Source organism: Narcine bancroftii, chromosome 2, assembly GCF_036971445.1.
Source record: "Narcine bancroftii isolate sNarBan1 chromosome 2, sNarBan1.hap1, whole genome shotgun sequence".
Lineage (NCBI taxonomy): Eukaryota > Metazoa > Chordata > Chondrichthyes > Torpediniformes > Narcinidae > Narcine > Narcine bancroftii.
Window position 1 is genome coordinate 96498156 of NC_091470.1, and position 20569 is coordinate 96518724.

General features: G+C 43.1%; 1 protein-coding gene across 6 annotated transcripts in view; it reads left to right on the forward strand.

The window, feature by feature from the left end:
• The window catches only part of kansl3 (KAT8 regulatory NSL complex subunit 3), a 54475-nt gene that overhangs the window by 23385 nt on the left and 10521 nt on the right, over nt 1–20569 (forward strand). For 4 of the 6 annotated variants that reach the window (XM_069917536.1, XM_069917534.1, XM_069917531.1 and 1 more), the window contains 5 exons: nt 2012–2169; nt 3470–3533; nt 3839–4036; nt 18123–18324; nt 19286–19363. In XM_069917536.1, coding sequence (XP_069773637.1) covers nt 2012–2169; nt 3470–3533; nt 3839–4036; nt 18123–18324; nt 19286–19363 — 700 coding nt within the window. The remainder of the gene's footprint in view (nt 1–2011; nt 2170–3469; nt 3534–3838; nt 4037–18122; nt 18325–19285; nt 19364–20569) is intronic. The other 2 variants (XM_069917533.1, XM_069917535.1) reach the window with 1 other exon arrangement.

The following is a 20569-nucleotide window of genomic DNA, read 5'->3' on the forward strand; positions in this document are numbered from 1 at the left end:
ATATAAACACACACATACTGCATACATATAAACACACGTTATAAACACTCGCATACTGTGTACATATAAACATGCATATATAAACACACACTGTATACGTATATACACACAAACACAAACCCCACCCACCTCTTTCTTGGTATTAAGTCTACTGCAAATTTAAAAGCTGATGTATTTTGGAAATAAAGCACAGTAAGCCAATTTATTTAGCAGTATGAAAGGGTCAACTATGCTGTCGTCACAGTTTCCACACTACATCGCCTACACTCCTTTTTTGTTGCAGTGCTGCGGCCATATTTTAATCTGCAACAAAAAATATAAGTTCTTTGTAAAAAACAAACCATGCCGATCACAACAAAATGTAGCAGAAAACAGAAGGAAATATAACAGCGATACAGAACAATTACTAGGAAAAGTCCATGATGCAATAATGCAAGTAAGAATGTGAAACTAAAATAATCAAATACATAAGAACTACTTAACATTAGAAGTTACAGTAAGACATAAATACCTCGTATGACACGGTTTTGAACAGCACGGACTTTGATAAAACATGGTTGGTCCCCAGCCCAAGTGGGTGGTACCCATCCCGAGTGGTTCCGTTCCAGCCAGTCGCCTTCCCCAGTTGATGGTAACTTGCAATGCTTAGAAACCTAGAGCCTTGGCCCTAGCAGGCGTGAAAATGCAAGGATCACCCGTCCCCACGGCGTCTGCTGTCTGATCTGGCTGGCGTGTAGCACGTGTCAATCCAGACTAGGTCACCAAGATGCAAACAAGCGTTCAGGCCCCCCTCTTTATCCTCACCACCCCCTTTAGAAATGACTGGTTCAGGCAATGTGGCTGGGTGGCACAGTTAGTGTAATGGTTAGCACAATGCTATTACAGCGCCAACCTGGGTTCCAATCCCGAATCGGGAATTTGTACGTTCTCCCCACATTTGTGTGGGCTTTCCCCATGTGCTCCAGTTTCCACCCACTCTCCAAAAAAACTGTATACGGGGCTCCAGGTTAATTTACAAGTAATTGGGTGGCATGGATTTAAAAAGCCAGAAGTAAATAAAATAAAAAATGTGAAAAATCTGTGGCATTGCTGACAGATCCGCTGAAACTGGATTGTCTGTGGCACTGATCATGTGGAGTATGCATGTCCTCCCTGTGACTGCATGGGTTTTCCCCGGGTGCTTGTTTCCTCCCACATTCCATGTATGAATTGGCCTGCTGAAAATTGCCCCTGTTGTGTAGATGAGTGGAAGTGTTAAGTTTACGGTCACCTGATTGCACAAGTACTACCTGACAAAACAGCATTCTCCGGTCCTTGGTACAAAACACGCAGACATGCATCACTAGACATAACGCACATACAGACAAACAATACATATGAAGGACAAGTATTTGTGTTTACAATAAATATTGCTTCATAACTATGAGAGGAATGATTAGTGTGAGCTGTTCCTTTAGTCGTTCAGCGTTCCCACTGTCCGTGGGAAGAAGCTGTACCTCAGCCTGATGGTGCTGGCTCTGATCCTCCTGCATTTCTTCCTTGACAGGAGCAGCTTAAAGATGCTGTGTGTGTGGTGGAATGGGTCCTCAAAGACTTTACACACCCTCTTCAGACAACGATCCCAGTAGATCACATGGGGGGGGCGGGGAGGGGGGGAGGGAGACTCCAGTGATCCTCTCTGCCACTTATAGTCCTATTGATTGACCTTCAATCCATTTCTCTGCAGCAAATGTACCACCCTGTGATGCAGCTGGCCAGGACGCTCTCAATAGAGTCCTGCAGAAGGTTGCCGTGATGGTGGCCGGTAGCCTTGCCCACTTCAGCCTTCTCAGGAGGTCCAGTCATTGTTGCGTGTCCACGATATGTTAATGCTAGAGTGAGCATTCTCTACTCTCTCCACTGCAGAGTGGATGAGAACATGAGGTTAATACTGATGGGCTGAAGGACCTGCTCCCTGAGCAGGTACAGCTTGGCAAAGTTCCATTAACTGCTCAGGACTTTTTTTCTCCAGGACGTTGATGACCCACTTCTGGATATGAAGACCCCTGTCCTGTTTGTGATCGGGCAGAACTCTGTGCAGTGCAGTATGGATGCTGTTGAGGATTTCCGAGAGAAACTTAGAGCTGAAAACAGTCTAGTGATCGTTGGAGGCGCTGATGATAACCTCAGGTAACTGAGATGGCATTCCATTGACAAGGTTCAAACCCCACTCCAGAATTTTGAGCCAGTTTTAAGAGCAAAATTATGAGATTTGGGTCCTGCTTGCTTTCAAAGGTGAGTGTAGAAGACTGTTGTTGGTGAGTTGTTGGTGAGTTTTCACCCTGCTGGTGTCCATTTGACCTGTCGGGTCAGTGCTAGCTTAGCAGAGCACTCCTATAAGTTCCATCTCCACCTGGCATCAAACCCTGCAAAATATTCAACATAATTTTAAATCCTAATTGACTTTCTCTCACCTTTGCAGGCATCAATAATTGTGGGGACTTCTGGTACAAATGTCCTGCATTATAGTAATGGCAACCCTTTAGAGAGGTTCAATAGGAATGGGCCTGTAATCGTCAGGATTCGCAAGAACATGTGGTGATCTCCATGAAGCAACCCAAAGTGGTTTAGTCATAGACAGGGGAGATCTAGGGATGGATTTTCCCCAACCTAATGTGTGGAGAAACAGTTCAGGATACACAAGAAGAAATTCTTTATCCAGAGGTAGTGAGTCCTTGGAACTCTCCTCCCAGGTGACTGTCGAGGCTTGATCACTGACTATAGACAGACTTTTGATTTTAGGAGACGTGGTGTATATGGGATTAGTATGGGGAAACTGGTACTGACGTAATTGCCACATCTTATTGAATGGAGGGCAGGCTGTCCTGGGTCACCTGATGACCACGCTCCCAGACTCCTGGTGCTTTATCAAAGTTCACATCTATTGTCAGAGTATGTACTTGACATCACGTATAATCCTGAGATTTCTTAGTGCAAAAAAAAATTGTACTCAACGTACACATGTGAACAAACAAAGAAACTTAAATGATGTGCAATGTAGAGAGAAAAAATTAATAAAGTGCCCAAGTGAGAGTCCTTAAATGAGCCCCTGATTGCGTTTGTCGTTGAGGAGTCTGATGGTGGAGGGGGAGCTGCTATTCCTGAACCTAGCAGTGAGAACTGAGCATGTGCTGGGTGGTGTGGGTCCTTCATTACTGCTGCTCTTCAATGGCAGCGTTCCCTGTCGATGTTCTCAGTAGTGGGACGACTATGATGTTTTGGGCTGTGTCTAACTACCTTTTGCAGGGTTTTCTGTTTGGGGGTATTGTTGTCCCCATACCAGACTGTGATGCAGCAGGAGATTCACGTACTCCAGGCATGCCTCTTGAATCTGGCTGCAGCAGTCAGGAGCTGAGCTAATGTGCCAAGTGGCTGATCAAAGGGGTGTGGGTTTGGCTGGTTTACCTAAAACACCGTTTCTCAACCACAGAATCAGCAAAGCAAAGAAGAAGCTGGAGGGTCTGACACAGAGCATGGTGGACAGGTGCATCCAGGTGAGCTCCCTTCCACCTACCTTCCGCCACACTTCCACTCATTCACATCAACCTTCAATCACACTACTTGTGTCAACTCATTCTTTACACTTTTGCTCATGTCCTCCACCAGTCCCACCATCCCTTCTGTTGTCTGCATGAAGTGTGGCACAAGCCTCAGCTTTCTTCTCCAGAGGGTCAACCCCTCATGTATCCCCACCCTCATGCCTCATTACTCACTCCAGATGCTCCCTTTCCTCTTCTCAAGGCCCTGCTATCAGGAATTGAGATGGGCCCGGTGCTCATTGTGGATCTTTTCACCTCAGGATGAAATTGGTGATTTCCTCACTGGAGTCCTGACCAAGACTGAAACGCAAGCGGGGTTTGAAGCCAAGGAGGTCGACATGGAGAAGAGGAAGCGGTGTCGGGACACACGTCGGGACTTGGCTTTTGAGCTTTCGGATCGAAACAGCCAACCTGCATCACCTTTAAGCCGGGTCCCAGCTTCTCCCTCTGGCTCTGAGGTACATTGCTCATGTCCATGTGTTCACTGACTTCAGTTCACAGTTTGTCTCTCCCTATCACTGTCACCTCGTCTGGCCCTGCAATTTGTAGAGACAGTTATAGGTTCAAATCACACTTCATGGTATTGAGTTCACAGTTTTGACCAGTACAGAGCAAAGGGAGTGTCATGAAATGAGAATTTTAATGAACAACTGATTTTACCTTGGTATCTTTGAACAATATTTGTCCATTAACCTTTAAAGTTGATTATAGTAAAACCCCTAGTGTCCGGGTTAGTTAATTTTCCGGTTGCTTGAGATTGCATAATTGGCGAACTAACGGAGAGCCGCGCCAATTTTAAATTTTTGTATTTTTTACCTATTTATTTTCCACAATTTTTTTGCTGGTTGCTTGAAGCTGCCAGTTGCTTGAATTCCGGATAACAGGGGTTTTACTGTATTTAGTGAGCGTTTTCTGTAAAATCCCTGTCATGACCAACATTTACGAGCTACCTTAAACTGCCTTGAGAAGAGCCATTACATAAACTTCTGGATTATTTGAAGATAATTTTTAAGGAATAAGTTCCAGGATTTAGACAAAATGGCAAAGAACGAATGTTGATACATTTCCAGATTAGGGAGGTAACTTTCCAATTGCTTCCTTGGCCTTCTAGGGGATTAAGGTTCTGTGGAAAAGTCATTGGGGGAAATGATGTGTGTTGCTGGTAGGGAATAAATCTTTAGGGTGGTCATTGGGTTGCCAACAGGTGGTGGTTAGGTCCTGAATCATGTTAAACTTGTGAGTGCTGTGGAAGGTTACTCATCCATGCAAGAGAAAAGTGGGGAGTGAAAAGTGAAAGTCTGAAGATGCTGCGATTATAGTAAAAACCCACCGAAATGCTGGAAGAACTGAGCCAATCTCAGAATCCATAGGAGGTAAAGATATATTACAGATGTTTCTGCCCGAGCCCTTAGAACCATAGAGTACTATAGCACAGTAACAGGCCCCTTCAGCCCTTTTAGTCTGTGGCGAAGCATTTTTTGTCTAGTCCCACTAATCTGCACCTGTCCATACCCTTCCCATCCATGTACCTGTCCAAATTCTTCTTGAATGTTAAAATTGAACCTCATTTCCCCACCTCAATTGGCAGCTCATTCCGCACCCCCACTAATCTCTGTTTGAAGAAGTTCCCTTTCACTCTTAACCAATATCCTGTGGTTTGTATCTCATCTACTTCTGAAAAAAGCCCATCTACATCATACCTCTATCAAATCTCCCCTCAATCTTCTATGCTGCAGGGAATGAAGTCCTAACTGTTTAACCTTACCCTGTAACTCAGTTCCTGAAGACTGGGCAACATTTCTGTACTCTTTCAATCTTATTGTTATCTTTCCTGCAGTTAGGTGACCAAATGGCACACAGTACTCCAAATTTGGCCTCACCAAGGTCATATATAACTTTACTATAACATCCTACTCAGTACTTTGATTTATAAAGGCCAAAAGGTCTTTTTAGAACCCTATCCAACTGTGATGCCACTTTCAGGGAATTCTGTATCTATTCCCAGGTCCCTCTGTTCTACCATTAGTGCCCTACCATTTACTGTGTATGTCCTTTCTTGGTTAGTCCTTCCAAAATGCAACGCCTCCCACTTGTCTGCATTAAATTCCATCTGCCATTTTCTGGCCCATTTTTCCAGCTGGTCCAGATCCTTCTGCAAGCTTTGAAAACCTTCCTCATTGTCCACAATGCCTCCAATCTTAGTGTCATCTGCAAACATGCTGATCTAATTTCCCACATTATCATCCAGATCATTGATAACAGACAACAATGATCCCAGCACTGATTTCTGAGGCACACAACTAATCACAGGCCTTTAGCCTGAAAAGCAATCATCCACCACTACTCTGACTTCTCTCATCCAGGCATTGTCGAATCCAGTTCACAATGAATACCTAGCATTGGAACCTCCCTGACCAACTTTCCACGTGGGACCTCATTAAAGGCCTTACTAAAGTCCATGTAGATAACATCCACAACCTTTTCTTCATCAACATTCCTGGTGACCTAAAAAAAACAATAAGATTGGTTAAGCACAACTTGCCATGCACAAAGTCATGGCTATCCAAATAATTGTATATCTGATCTCTTGGAACACCTTCCAATAATTTTCCTACTATTGATGTCAGGCTCACTGGTTTGTAATTTCTACGGTTACTTTTAGAGACTTTTTTAAACAACGGAACAACGTGAGCTACCCTCCAATCCTCTGGCAGCACTCCAGTGGCCAAGGACATTTTAAATATTTCTGGCAGAGCCATGCAATTTCTACTCTAGCCTTCTTCAATGTCCGAGGGAATATCTTGTCAGGCCGTGGAGATTTATCCACCCTTATTTGCTTAAAGATAACAAGCACTTTCTCCTCTTTAATCTATATGGGTTCCATGACCTCACTGCTTGTTTTCCTCACTTCCCTCAACACTGCCCTTTTCCGGAGGGGAGTCACGTGATGGAGTAGTGGCCGGACGGTGAACTCCAGCCCTCTCCAGAAAAGTCGGGAAAAACAAAGGAAAACACAAAGGCACAGAAATAAAAGTTACAGAAAAGTGAGTATAAAGGTGGAAAGAAGATGGCGACAAAAAAAGAAAAATCGAAAGCAACGGTAAGAAAAGAGGAAGAGAAGACAAAGGAGGAAAAAGGTGAAGGCCTTACCTGTCCGAAGAGGCCCGCTGCGGAGAGAGAAACCCGCTCCCTCAGGTCGGTAAATAATGGACTACAAAAATGGCTCGCAGAGCCGAGTAAAAGTGCGCAACCGCGCATGCGCGATACTGTGCGCATGCGCGATGCGAATGAAAAAAAACACACCGACGGGAGGGGGGACCAGCTGGGGAGTCGATCTCCACAGCCGGCAACGACAGCTGCAGAACACCTGCAGCAAGAAGAGACCACAGAAGACAATAGAAACAAGAAAGAAGAGGAGGAAAGGGCAACAAAGAAACAACAGATGGTCAACCCAGAGGAAGAAGAAGAGGAAGAGGAAGAGTACAGGGAAATAGAAGAAGAAAAGAAAGGCAAGGTAAAGGATATACTTGCTCTTATTAAAGGATACATGGAGTCATTTAAAGAATGGCAAACACAGGAATTTAAGGATTTAAGAAAAAGAATAAACAACACAGAAGAGAAAATAAATAAAATGGAGATGACCTTAACAAAAATGGGAAAGAAAATGGACAAGATGGAAGAGCGGGCAGTAGCAGCAGAAATGGAGGTAGAAGACTTAAAAAAGAAATTGGAGGAATCTAATAAAAAAACTAAAGAGACACAAGAACTACTAGCTCAAAAAATAGATACAATGGAAAACCATAACAGAAGAAATAACATAAAGATAGTGGGCCTTAAGGAAGATGAAGAAGGCAAGAATATGAGGGAGTTTATAAAAGAGTGGATCCCTAAGACCCTAGGATGTCCAGAACTACAGCAAGAAATGGAAATAGAAAGGGCACATAGAGTATTGGCCTCTAAACCACAACCACAACAAAAACCAAGATCTATTGTAGTAAAATTCCTAAGATATACTACAAGAGAAAAGGTACTGGAGAAGACAATGGAAAAAGTAAGAGAGGGCAACAAACCACTGGAGTATAAAGGGCAAAAAATCTTCATTTATCCAGATATAAGTTTTGAACTCCTAAAGAAGAGAAAAGAGTTCAATACAGCAAAGGCGATTTTATGGAAGAAAGGGTATAAATTTATACTAAAGCATCCAGCAGTATTGAAAATATTTATTCCAGGACAACAAAACAGACTATTCTCGGATCCAGAAGAAGCATGAAAATTTGCAGAACAATTACAAAAATAGACTGAGGGAGGAAGACGGGTAATGAGAGTTAAAATGATCACGATTGATATGTATGTGGGTAAAGACAAAAATAGACTGAGGGATGAAGACGGGTAATGAGAGTAAAAATGATCACGATTGATATGTATGCGGGTAAAGAGGTATAAGAGTGAATAGAGACAATGAGCATACGTGAATATATCTGTACTTAGAGGAAAATATAGATAGTATAGACAAGAATTAATAAGGGAAGGTAATGGAATAGAGAGAATAAGGAGGGAATTAAAAGAGTGATCTTTGTGACATATGAAAAGTTAAATCTTTTCTGGGGGAGGCGGGGTGGGGGGAAATAGCGGTCACTGCAAAATCAGTTGACGCTTGCGAGTGGATTCGCAAATCCAAATGGAGAGGGGAGATGTGGTTGTCTGACAAGGGATAAAGGACAACTCAGGAGGTGAAGGGGAGATTGGGGATAAATAAGATAGAAATAGGAGAATAAGGAAAATGTTGGATGTTGTAGGAATGTTGTCTTATAAAGAGTTGAAAATAAGAAAACAGAAATGGAAAAGGAGGAAAGGTAATGATGGAAAAACGGAAAGAGAAGATAAACAAAATATAAAAGGGCTACACTGAACTATATGTCTTTAAATATTAATGGAATACATAACCAAATTAAAAGGAAGAAACTACTAAATTTAAATGAATAAATGTATTCCATTAGAAAAAATAACATATAGGTTAAGAAATAATATTGAAATATTCGAACAAGTATAGGAGCCTTACATTAAATACAATAGCGAAAACCTACCGGGGACAAACATTACCTAAGTTGATGGAAGGAGAAGGAAAGAAAAGAATGGACTCAGTAGAATTTCTGGTGTAATTTTGTTGAATGACAACATCGTCTGACTGGCTTAATGCAACCTAGATTGTATACCTAAAATGGATGAGAGGGGGGGGTGGGGGGTGGTTTGGTAGGAAAGGGGGGGGGAGAAAAAGTCACTGTATATGTGTGAAAAAGAAACAGTGTATATCATGGCTAATGTGATTTATGGTGTGAAAAATTAAAAAAAAAACACTGCCCTTTTCCTGAGTGAATACAAATGAAAAAAAAATTTCAGATCTCCCCCATCGCTTTTGGCTTCATACAAAACTGACCACTCTGATCTTCAAGAGGACTATTTTTTGCTCTTAATATACATGTAGAAACCCTTAGAATTTTTCTTCAAAGAAAAATCTACCAAAGCAACCTCATGTCATTTTTGCCTTTCTGATTTCTTTTTTGAGGTTTTTCTTGCATTTTTTATACTCCTCATGAACCTCATTTGCTCCAAGTTGCCTGTACCTGTTATACACCTCTTCTTCCAAACTAGATTCCCAATATCCCTTGAAACCGAGGTTTCCTATGCCTTCTAACCTTGCCTTTAATCCTGATAGGAACACACAAACTCTGTACTCTCAAAATTTGAAGGTCCTTACACATTCTTGCCTGAAAACAATTTAACGCAATCCACATATTCTAGATCCTTTCTCATTTCCTCAAAATTAGCCTTTCTCCAATTTAGAATCTCAACCCAAGGCCCAGACCTGTCCTACTCCATACTTAACTTGAAACTAATGGCATTATGATCACTGCACCAAAAATGTTCCCCTATACATACTTCTGTCACCTGTCCTGTCTCGTTCCCAAAAAAGGAGATCCCGTATTGCATTCTCTCTATATTGATTTAGAAAACTTTCCTGATCGCATTTGACAAACTCCAAGACATCCAGCCCTTTTACAGTATGGGAGTCCCAGTCAATATGTGGATAATTAAAATTACCAACCATCACAGTCTTGTGTTTCCTGCAGATGTCTGCTATCTCTCTACAGATTTGCTCCTCCAATTTTCGTTAACTACCCATGTGACCTCAGTAGTTGAGCCCCCTGGTCTGTGCTGCCTGAGCACAGCTATGATATTTTCTCGTCAAGCAATGCCACTCTTGGAGGAGTCACGTGATGGAGTAGTGGCCGGACGGTGAACTCCAGCCCTCTCCAGAAAAGTCGGGAAAAACAAGAGAAAACACAAAGGCACAGAAATAAAAGTTACAGAAAAGTGAGTATAAAGGTGGAAAGAAGATGGCGACAAAAAAAGAAAAGTCGAAAGCAACGGTAAGAAGAGAGGAAGAGAAGACAAAGGAGGAAAAAGGTGAAGGCCTTACCTGTCCGAAGAGGCCCGCTGCGGAGAGAGAAACCCGCTCCCTCAGGTCGGTAAATAATGGACTACAAAAATGGCTCGCAGAGCCGAGTAAAAGTGCGCAACCGCGCATGCGCGATACTGTGCGCATGCGCGATGCGAATGAAAAAAAACACACCGACGGGAGGGGGGACCAGCTGGGGAGTCGATCTCCACAGCCGGCAACGACAGCTGCAGAACACCTGCAGCAAGAAGAGACCACAGAAGACAACAGAAACAAGAAAGAAGAGGAGGAAAGGGCAACAAAGAAACAACAGATGGCCAACCCAGAGGAAGAAGAAGAGGAAGAGTATGGTGAAATAGAAGAAGAAAAGAGAGGCAAGGTAAAGGATATACTTGCTCTTATTAGAGGATACATGGAATCATTTAAAGAATGGCAAACACAGGAATTTAAGGATTTAAGAAAAAGAATAAACAACACAGAAGAGAAAATAAATAAAATGGAGATGACCTTAACAGAAATGGGAAAGAAAATGGACAAGATGGAAGAGCGGGCAGTAGCAGCAGAAATGGAGGTAGAAGACTTAAAAAAGAAATTGGAGAAATCTAATAAAAAAACTAAAGAGACACAAGAACTACTAGCTCAAAAAATAGATACAATGGAAAACCATAACAGAAGAAATAACATAAAGATAGTGGGCCTTAAGGAAGATGAAGAAGGCAAGAATATGAGGGAGTTTATAAAAGAGTGGATCCCTAAGACCCTAGGATGTCCAGAACTACAGCAAGAATTGGAAATAGAAAGGGCACATAGAGTATTGGCCTCTAAACCACAACCACAACAAAAACCAAGATCTATTGTAGTAAAATTCCTAAGATATACTACAAGAGAAAAGGTACTGGAGAAGACAATGGAAAAAGTAAGAGAGGGCAACAAACCACTGGAGTATAAAGGGCAAAAAATCTTCATTTATCCAGATATAAGTTTTGAACTCCTAAAGAAGAGAAAAGAGTTCAATACAGCAAAGGCGATTTTATGGAAGAAAGGGTATAAATTTATACTAAAGCATCCAGCGGTATTGAAAATATTTATTCCAGGACAACAAAACAGACTATTCTCGGATCCAGAAGAAGCACGAAAATTTGCAGAACAATTACAAAAATAGACTGAGGGAGGAAGACGAGTAATGAGAGTTAAGATGATCACAATTGATATGTATGTGGGTAAAGACAAAAATAGACTGAGGGATGAAGACGGGTAATGAGAGTAAAAATGATCACGATTGATATGTATGCGGGTAAAGAGGTATAAGAGTGAATAGAGACAAGGAGCATACGTGAATGTATCTGTACTTAGAGGAAAATATAGAGAGTATAGACAAGAATTAATAAGGGAAGGTAATGGAATAGAGAGAATAAGGAGGGAATTAAAAGAGTGACCTTTGTGACATATGAAAAGTGAAATCTTTTCTGGGGGAGGCGGGGTGGGGGGAAATAGCGGTCACTGCAAAATCAGTTGACGCTTGCGAGTGGATTCGCAAATCCAAATGGAGAGGGGAGATGTGGTTGTCCGACAAGGGATAAAGGACAACTCAGGAGGTGAATGGGAGATTGGGAATAAATAAGATAGAAATAGGAGAATAAGGAAAATGTTGGATGTTGTAGGAATGTTGTCTTATAAAGAGTTGAAAATAAGAAAACAGAAATGGAAAAGGAGGAAAGATAATGATGGAAAAACGGAAAGAGAAGATAAACAAAATATAAAAGGGCTACGCTGAACTATATGTCTTTAAATATTAATGGAATACATAACCAAATTAAAAGGAATAAACTACCAAATTTAAATGAATAAATGTATTCCATTAGAAAAAATAACATATTGGTTAAGAAATAATATTGAAATATTCGAACAAGTATAGGAGCCTTACATTAAATACAATAGCGAAAACCTACCGGGGACAAACATTACCTAAGTTGATGGAAGGAGAAGGAAAGAAAAGAATGGACTCAGTAGAATTTCTGGTGTAATTTTGTTGAATGACAACATTGTCTGACTGGATTAATGCAACCTAGATTGTATACCTAAAATGGATGAGAGGGGGGGTGGGGGGGTGGTTTGGGAGGAAAGGGGGGGGGGAGAAAAAGTCACTGTATATGTGTGAAAAAGAAATTGTGTATATCATGGCTAATGTGATTTATGGTGTGAAAAATAAAAAAAAATTAAAAAAATAAAAATAAAAAAAAAAAAGCAATGCCACTCTTCCCCCTTTCATCCCTCCCATTCTATCGCATCTAAAGCAACGGAAGGTCGGAACATTGAACTGCCAGTCCTGCCCCTCCTGCAACCAAGTTTCACTAATGGCCACAATGTCATAATTGCATGTGCCAATCCACGCTCTAAGCTCATCTGCCTTTCCTACAACACTCCTTGCTTTGAAATAGATGCACTTTAGAAAATTTCCCATGTATAACCCGCTGACTTCTAATGGTGCATGCAATTTTCACATCATCTTTTTCCCTCCTCCACTCCTCTGTCTGTTCTGGCACTCTGGATCCCATCCCCCTGTAAATCTAGTTTAAACCCACTGGAGCAACACTAGCAAACCTTCCCTCAAGGACATTAGTCCCCCTCTAGTTCACTATCCCTGGAAGAGAGCCCACAGAACCTCACATTTGTCCCCTTAACTATGGAAAACTCTATCACTACAGCTCACCTCCTCCTCCCTTCCCTTCTTAACCACATGACCAGACTCCGTGCCAGAGACCTGCAAGGAGGTGGCTTGTCCCTAGTAGATACCAACTCCCCTTACCCCAAGCAATATCCAAAATGGTATACTTGTTATTAAGGGGAACGGCCATAGGGGTGCCTGCCTGTTCTCTTTCCCTCTCCTGTCACCCATTGGTTGACATATCAGTTAGCACAACTTCATTAAAGCGCTAGCAGTCAGGATCTGGGTTCGAATCCCGCGTTGTCTGTAAAGAGTTTGTACATTCTCCACGGGTCTGCATGGGTTTTCCCTAACTACTCTGGTTTCCTCCCACTGTTGAAAACGTACTGGTGTGTAGGTTAATTGGGCAGCACGGACTCGCGGGCTGAAATGGCCTGTTACCATGCTGTGTGTCTAAATTTAAAATTTATGTCCTACTCCTGCCTCCCAGGTGTGATATTGTCCCTGTAACCCCTATTTACTACCCCCTCTGCCTGCCGAACGATCTGGGGTACATCCAACTCCAGCTCCAGTCCCTTAACTCAGTTTGTCAGGAGCTACAGCTGGATGCACTTCTTGCAGAGGAAGTCGTCAGGGATATGAAGTCGTCAGGGATATGAAGTCGTCAGGGATATGAAGTCGTCAGGGATATGAAGTCGTCAGGGATTATGAAGTCGTCAGGGATTATGAAGTCGTCAGGGATTATGAAGTCGTCAGGGATTATGAAGTCGTCAGGGATTATGAAGTCGTCAGGGATTATGAAGTCGTCAGGGGTATGAAGTCATCAGGGACACTGCTGGCTTACCTGACCGTCCACATTCTGCAAGAGGAGCATTCCCCCAGTCTTGGCTACTATTCCCATTATTTATGACTAGAGGAACAAAATATATATCAAAAATCTGCCCTAACCTGTGCCTACCTGCTGAATCATTTTTGTTCCTTAGGAAGGGTGGCCCTTTCTTACTTCAACTTCTGCTATTCCTTGCCTCTGACCTTTTCTCACTGAAGCCTGTTGAGCCAAAGCCTTACCATTCTGACTCAGCCCACTGCAACGATGATCGCTCCCTCAATGTCCTCCCTTCTTCAAGGAATAAGCAAAGAAATTTATCTCTAAGAGGTATTACATATTCCAAAGTGAGGCCCGAAGCTGGTTGAGGGAGAGATGGGAATTGGACTCGGGCACAACAATCACTGAAGAGCGGTGTACCTCTCACCACAAAACTTATACGAATCAAAACCTGAAATTGAAGAAATGGGCTTTAGATGTGGTGTAGAGGTTGGAGCTTTTGTCCACTCCACCTGGCTGTGCACAAAGGTGAGACCCTTCTGAGAGAACCTGAGGGACACTCTGGAGAAAAAAAAATGACAAAGGTGGATTTTCCATAGGATCCAGAGATGTACCTTCTGGGAGATATTGAGGACGTGAGTTTTAGACTGACCAATGATCAAATTCCATTCGTGAAGGTCGCTTTGGCGGTAGCCAGGAAGTGCATAGCAGTTTCTTGGATGTCCATGATGGAATATGGAAATGCAGAGTTGAATTCCCCTGGAGAAAATCGCATACAATCTAAGGAAGAAATATGACACATTCGTTAAGGTGTGGCAACCTTGCTTGAAATATATTGGCACACAGATTGATTAGTTTCTCCCCCCCCCCCCCCCCCCCCGCCATCCTACCCCTTTCGAAATAAAGGTACGATGGTATTCCATCCCAGTAGGGAAACAAGAGTGACCAAGAAAGTGGGATATGGTGCAGGCAATGTGCTTTTTTAGTTTCGTTTTAAGATTTTTTTTTTAGCCTTTGTTATTCAGCCATCCTGGTTCTTTTTTGCCTAGGTTCTGCAGGGGGTCTATGACCCCATTGGAATTTGTATCTGAACAATTTAATTGTGTTTTCAGTAGAGTAAGGGTGGGATAAACACAGGAAGGCGTCAGAGTAAAGACTGAAAACTGGCCGGGGGGGGGGGGGGGAGGAATCCAGACCAACAAAAGGTGTTAATTGAATATGATAAGAGGAGAGGTGAAAAATTGATTTTTGCCTCTCAGAAAAGAGTCAGGGAAAAGGGAAGAGAGAGACAGACAGCTCGGGGAAAAGTGACAGGGAAAAGAAGAGGGGGGGGGCAGTGTTTATTGGAGAAGGGAGGTTGATGTTAATGCCCAGGTGGAACACGAGGCGTTATTCCTCCAAACTAAGAGCTGTGTGTCACAGAAGGTATCAGATGTCCCAAGATACACACTGTTGTAGCTCCAATGTTTCTGCCTGATGCAGATGAACTTTTGGTCAGGAATAAGGATTTATTGTCATGAACTGTTTTTTGACAGCATCATAGTGCAAAGATACATATTATAATCATCTTACTATTTAAAAAAAAAACAATAACAGGGCACGAAAAGTAAGGCAGCGCCTTTGGTTCATTGATTATTCAGGAATCTGATGGCAACGGGGAAGAAGCTGTTCTTGTGCCGTTGAGTGCTCTTCTTTAGGCTTCTGTACCTCCTTCCCGATGGTAGCAGAGTGAAGAGTGCGTGAGGGTCTTTGAGGATAGAGGCTGGGTTTTTTTTTAAAGACACCGCCTCATGTAGATGTCCTCGATGGAGGAAAGTCTATTGCCTGTGAGTTAACCTCCCTCTGGAGTTTATTCTTGTCCTGAGAGTTGGCACCTTCATACTAGGCAGTGATGCAACCAACCAGAATGCTCTCCATGGTCCACTTGTAGAAGTTTAGGAGAGTCTTCGGTGACGTACTGAGTCTTGTCAGACACCTCACAAAGTATAGCCGCTGGTGAGCTGCCTTTGTGAGGACAGATCCTCAGAGATGTTGACACCCAGGAATTTGCACTGATAGTCCCTGGGATGTTGATGGTAGGAGGCTCATTCATGTGCTTGGATGTTCAAATGATTACTTGTCTCCCATCAGCCTGTTGTCTGGCCTTTGTTCCCTGAAGCCTTTGCTGCTTTGTTATCTGCAGTTCTTCTTTGGCTTGGCTTCGCGGATGAAGATTTATGGAGGGGGTAAAAGTCCACGTCAGCTGCAGGCTCGTTTGTGGCTGACAAGTCCGATGCGGGACAGGCAGACACGGTTGCAGCGGTTGCAGGGGAAAATTGGTGGGTTGGGGTTGGGAGTTGGGTTTTTCCTCCTTTGCCTTTTGTCAGTGAGGTGGGCTCTGCGGTCTTCTTCAAAGGAGGTTGCTTCCCACCTAACTGTGAGGTGCCAAGATGCACGGTTTGAGGCGATATCGGCCCACTGGTGGTGGTCAATGTGGCAGGAACCAAGAGATTTCTTTAGGCAGTCCTTGTACCTGCTGTAATTATGTGATTTTCACGCTGTTCAGTTGCTATGTCTGACTTTGACAGCCATTAACATAGTCATCAAAGGTTGTTGAGACTGGGATGATGCCTCATCACCAGCAATCACAGCCATCTCTCTCCAACCAATTAATTTCATTTTTACTTCTTAATTCCACACTTGGTCAATCACAGCCTTGACGCCAAAGGAGGATGCACATCACAACTGGATTCACCTCTTTAGTCCCTGATGGGACCATAGAAGTGTTGGGCATTGCAACTGCAACGTCCATGTGAAATACTAATGAGTGATTTAACAAGGAAATGATGTTTGATCCCACCTTCCATAGAGCAAATCTTTGTGAGAAGACTGGCTGATAATTGGAGGCACATGTTACAGGAACATCCCAAGCCACAGATTTATTGTCAGAGTACATTCGTGACATTGCATACAACCCTGAGATTCCTTTTTTCCTGTGGGAAGGGCAGAATTATCACCCATTGGTCATGCAAAATAACTGTACTCAACATACACATGTAAACAAATAAAGAAATGTCATACAGGTGCCTTGCTGTTCGGCATGGGTGATCATGTCTCCATCTGTCACGATCTTTGATCCTCCAAATTGTGGATGTTGCCTCCCTGTTCTCCTTTGAGCTGAGACTGTAGTCTATGTTGAGTTCATGATTATACAAGGGAAAAATACTGAAGGGTTTCCCGTTTCCTTCTTCAGTTGCAATGTCCATACTGGACGGGAAACCCTGGCCATTGATCCACAAATTCATCTGCCCAGCGTTTTTAGTCTTACAACCGTAAATTCCAATTTGTAGAATCTGCTTGTTAAAAAAACCATCCACCGTTTGCAATCCATGGCTTCACATGACCCTGATTGGGAGGCTAAACAGGTCCTCCACCTTGCCCAAGAATGAGCAGTTGGACGGAAGGAGTGCCTTACACCCCCTTTTTGCTGATCAATTGTAAAGAACTGGCATTCAAAATATAAGCAAACAGATAAAGAAATTTCAGCAATACAAATGGTGGAGAAGAGTAGCAACTGTTCCTGAACCTGGTGGTGTGAGACTTGTGGTACCGATACCTCTTTCCTGATGGTAGCAGTGAAAAGAGCGTGTGCTGGGTGGTGTGGATCCTGGATGATTGCTGCTGCTCTCTGACGGCAGTATTCCCTGAAGATGTTCTCAATGATGATGGGGGGTGGGGGGGGGGGGGAGGGGCTTGCCTCTGATGTCTGGAGTTGTGTCCACTAAATTTTACAAGGCTTTTCACTCGGGCATTGGGAGCGTATCTAATTGTTTGAAGTTGAACATTGCAGCAGAGGGGACCTTTGCAGGCAGCCTGGATTGGTCATTCTTTTTGACTGAAAACTGTTGACTAATAACCATGGGGCAGATCTTTGGGTGGTCTGTAAGTTCTGAAAAAGCTTTCAAAATCCAAGACATTTCTCCTTTCTCCCAAAGTGGCGTGGTCAGCGTAGCAGTTGGCGCAACGCCTTTACAGTACAGCACCAGTGATTGGGACTGGAGTTCGAAACCCACGCTGTCTGTGAGGAGTTTATATGTTCTCATTGTGTCTGCATGGGTTTCCCCAGGGACTCCTCTAAATGTACTGGAGGTGTAGGTTAATTGGGTATAAATTGGATGGCACGGACTTCTGGGCTTAAATGGCCTGTTACCATGTTGTATGTATGTTTAAGTTTAAATGTCAAAGGCTGCACCATCACAAGAGCCAACTTCAGCCAATTTGATTTGCTCCATCTGATCCCACTAGATACAGCTGTTGCTGTCCAGTGGTTCTAGGGGCCCACAGTTTGTGCCTGTTCCCGACTGTGCTTTCCTCTCCCAGTGCCAGAGTTAACACAGTCTCCTCAAGGCTAAAGAAGGGGGTCAGACCACACTGGGGCTGCTCTGCTTCTGGATTAGTCATGCTGTTTCACTACAGTAACAATGCTGGAATCTACCTGACAACATGGAGGCAGTGGTAGTGCCTTCGGTCGCCAGCCTGTATGGTGTGGTGTGAGGGAGGTCAAGGGGAGCGAAACTGAAAGTTAGAGGGCTTAACCCCACCTTCCATCTCTTGCAGGGCACATCGAGTGTGTCAAGCAGTCCTACCTCCAGCCCGAAGACGAAGAGCTCGTCCTTGTCACCTGCCCAGAAGGCCAGTCTGATCACAGCCACTGCCACTGCTGCCAGCCAATCCCCCAGCCTTTCCGCCCAGTTCTCCCACATCCTGAAGCAGCACATGCAGAAGACGGGGACAGTGTTAACTCAGAAACAAGCTCAAGGTAAACGCACCCGTTTCTTCCCCAAATTAGGGCAGCCATCGATCAGTAAATAGCTGCGCATTTACAACAGGTTGCAGCTCCCACAATCTGGCACATTTTAATCCATACTACCAACCTTGATTAATGAATATTCTCGATAAGATCTATAATCAACCAAGGTTTGTACTAATCTGTAGCCCACCAGATAATATTTGCAATTTCAGCTGACATTTCCAACAGGAACATTTTGTGCTTCGAACAGTTCTGAGAACTCTTGTGTATCCCAGGGAATGCCTGTACTTAAAACATAAATACAGTAAAACACCTGGTATCGGCACCTCTGGGGACTGACTGGTGGGTGCTGGATAGGTGTGTTTTCCGGTTGCCTGAGAATGCATGTTGCATGAGTGGTGAACTAATGGCGAGGCTCACCAAGTTTAAGCGTGTACTTTTTACCTACCAGTATTTATTTTCCTCTTTTTTTTTTGCTGGTTGCTTAAATTCCAGATAACAGGGGTGTTACTGTAGTTCTACCACTTTGAAAAGGTGAATGGGGACATTTTCTGTGTTCTGGCTCCAGTCAGGTTTCATAGTGCTGGACCAGGACATTTCAATATGTGTAAACAAACTGGCTGTCATTAATCAGGGTTTGCAATGGTGATGGATGAAGGTCTGGCTCTGTGCTTACACGACTTGTGTGTGATTGAACAGATTCACTGGCTTTAGAAATGTCTGTGCTGGTTATTTTTTTTTAACTGCCTTTTATTGTCAAGTTAACCTTGGATTCTAGGGCAGTTGTCTTCTTGGGCTTGCACCCTGGACGTTATGCTGTGTCGGATTTCCCCAGACAAGCGGCTCAACCTGAATTGGTTCACTGCTGGCAAATCCTGTTTAATTGTGGAGGAATAAATCCGTGTCTAAAACTTGTGTGGCTTGCACTGCATGCCTTGTGATCTGTTGATTTTTTTGTGATTGATTTCAGCTCAGTTTGCTGCTTTCCTAAAGCAGAATATGTTGGTGAAGAAGAATTCAAGTCCATCCAACTCATCCTGTGTCTTTGGTACGGGCGTGTGCATGAGCTCTCTCATCCGCTGTTGCTGTCCAGTGGTTCTAGGGGCCCACAGTTTGTGCCTGTTCCCGACTGTGCTTTCCTCTCCCAGTGCCAGAGTTAACACAGTCTCCTCAAAGCTAAAGAAGAACTTGCCTCATAGTACTTCATGCTGTTTGAAAGTGCAGTCAAACTTGGGTCTGAAAGTACAAAGGTATTAGGGCAAAATTGGCTGAAGTGGTCTGGGAAGGCAACTTAAAAGATAAGATTATAATCAAACAGTGGTAGACATTTAAGGAAAAATCAAAGCTCCCCACCAGAAGAAAGCCCCAACCTGGTTGACGAAATAAAATTCCCAGTATCAAGCAATTGCAGGGATTGGAAGATGCCAGATATGCAAATTTTCTGGTTGCTTGAGATTCACTCTTACAATGTTTAACTGTGGTTCTCAACCTTTTTCTTTCCACTCTCACACCATTTTAAGTAATCCCTCTACCATCAATGCTCTGTGATTAGTAAGGGATTGCTTAAGGTGGGATGTGAGTGGGAAGGGAAGGTTGAAAACCACTGCTGTAGACCCATTTGTTACTGAAATATTTTGCTTGAGAAAAATGGTCATTGGCCCATTTCCTTTGGAGTTCTGAAACCATGCACATAACGAGTCAATGAGGGACAATTAAAACAGTGGGTTTCAAACTTTTTCTTTCCACCCATATCCCACCTTAAGCAAACCCTTACTAATCACAGAGCACCGCTGGCAGAGGGATTACTTAAAGTGGTGTGTGAGTGGAAAGAAAAAGGTTGAGAACCACTGGTTAACTAATGTACCAGCATTAAGAATAAACAGTTTAAAACAGTGCAAAATGTAAAGTGATTTTTTAAAAAGCCCTTAATTAGTAATTAGAATCATAGCCCCATAATTCAATACGGCACAGGAATTGCCCTTTGGTCTTTCTAGTCTGTGCCAAACTTATTTATTTCCTCAATTTTTTTTGCTGGTTGCTTGGAGTTGCTGGTTGCTTGAATTCCGGATAACGAGGATTTTACTGTTTTAGATTAAAGGGGAATAATGAGTAGTGAGTGGGCAACAGTGTGGCCAGTCATTTATAAATATTGCAAAAATGCAACCCTAAAGACATCTGTGGAAAAACCAGAACTGTTGAGCATTTTGAAATGCTGACAAATTAGAAAAGGCTGATTCTCAAAAAGGACCTGGCC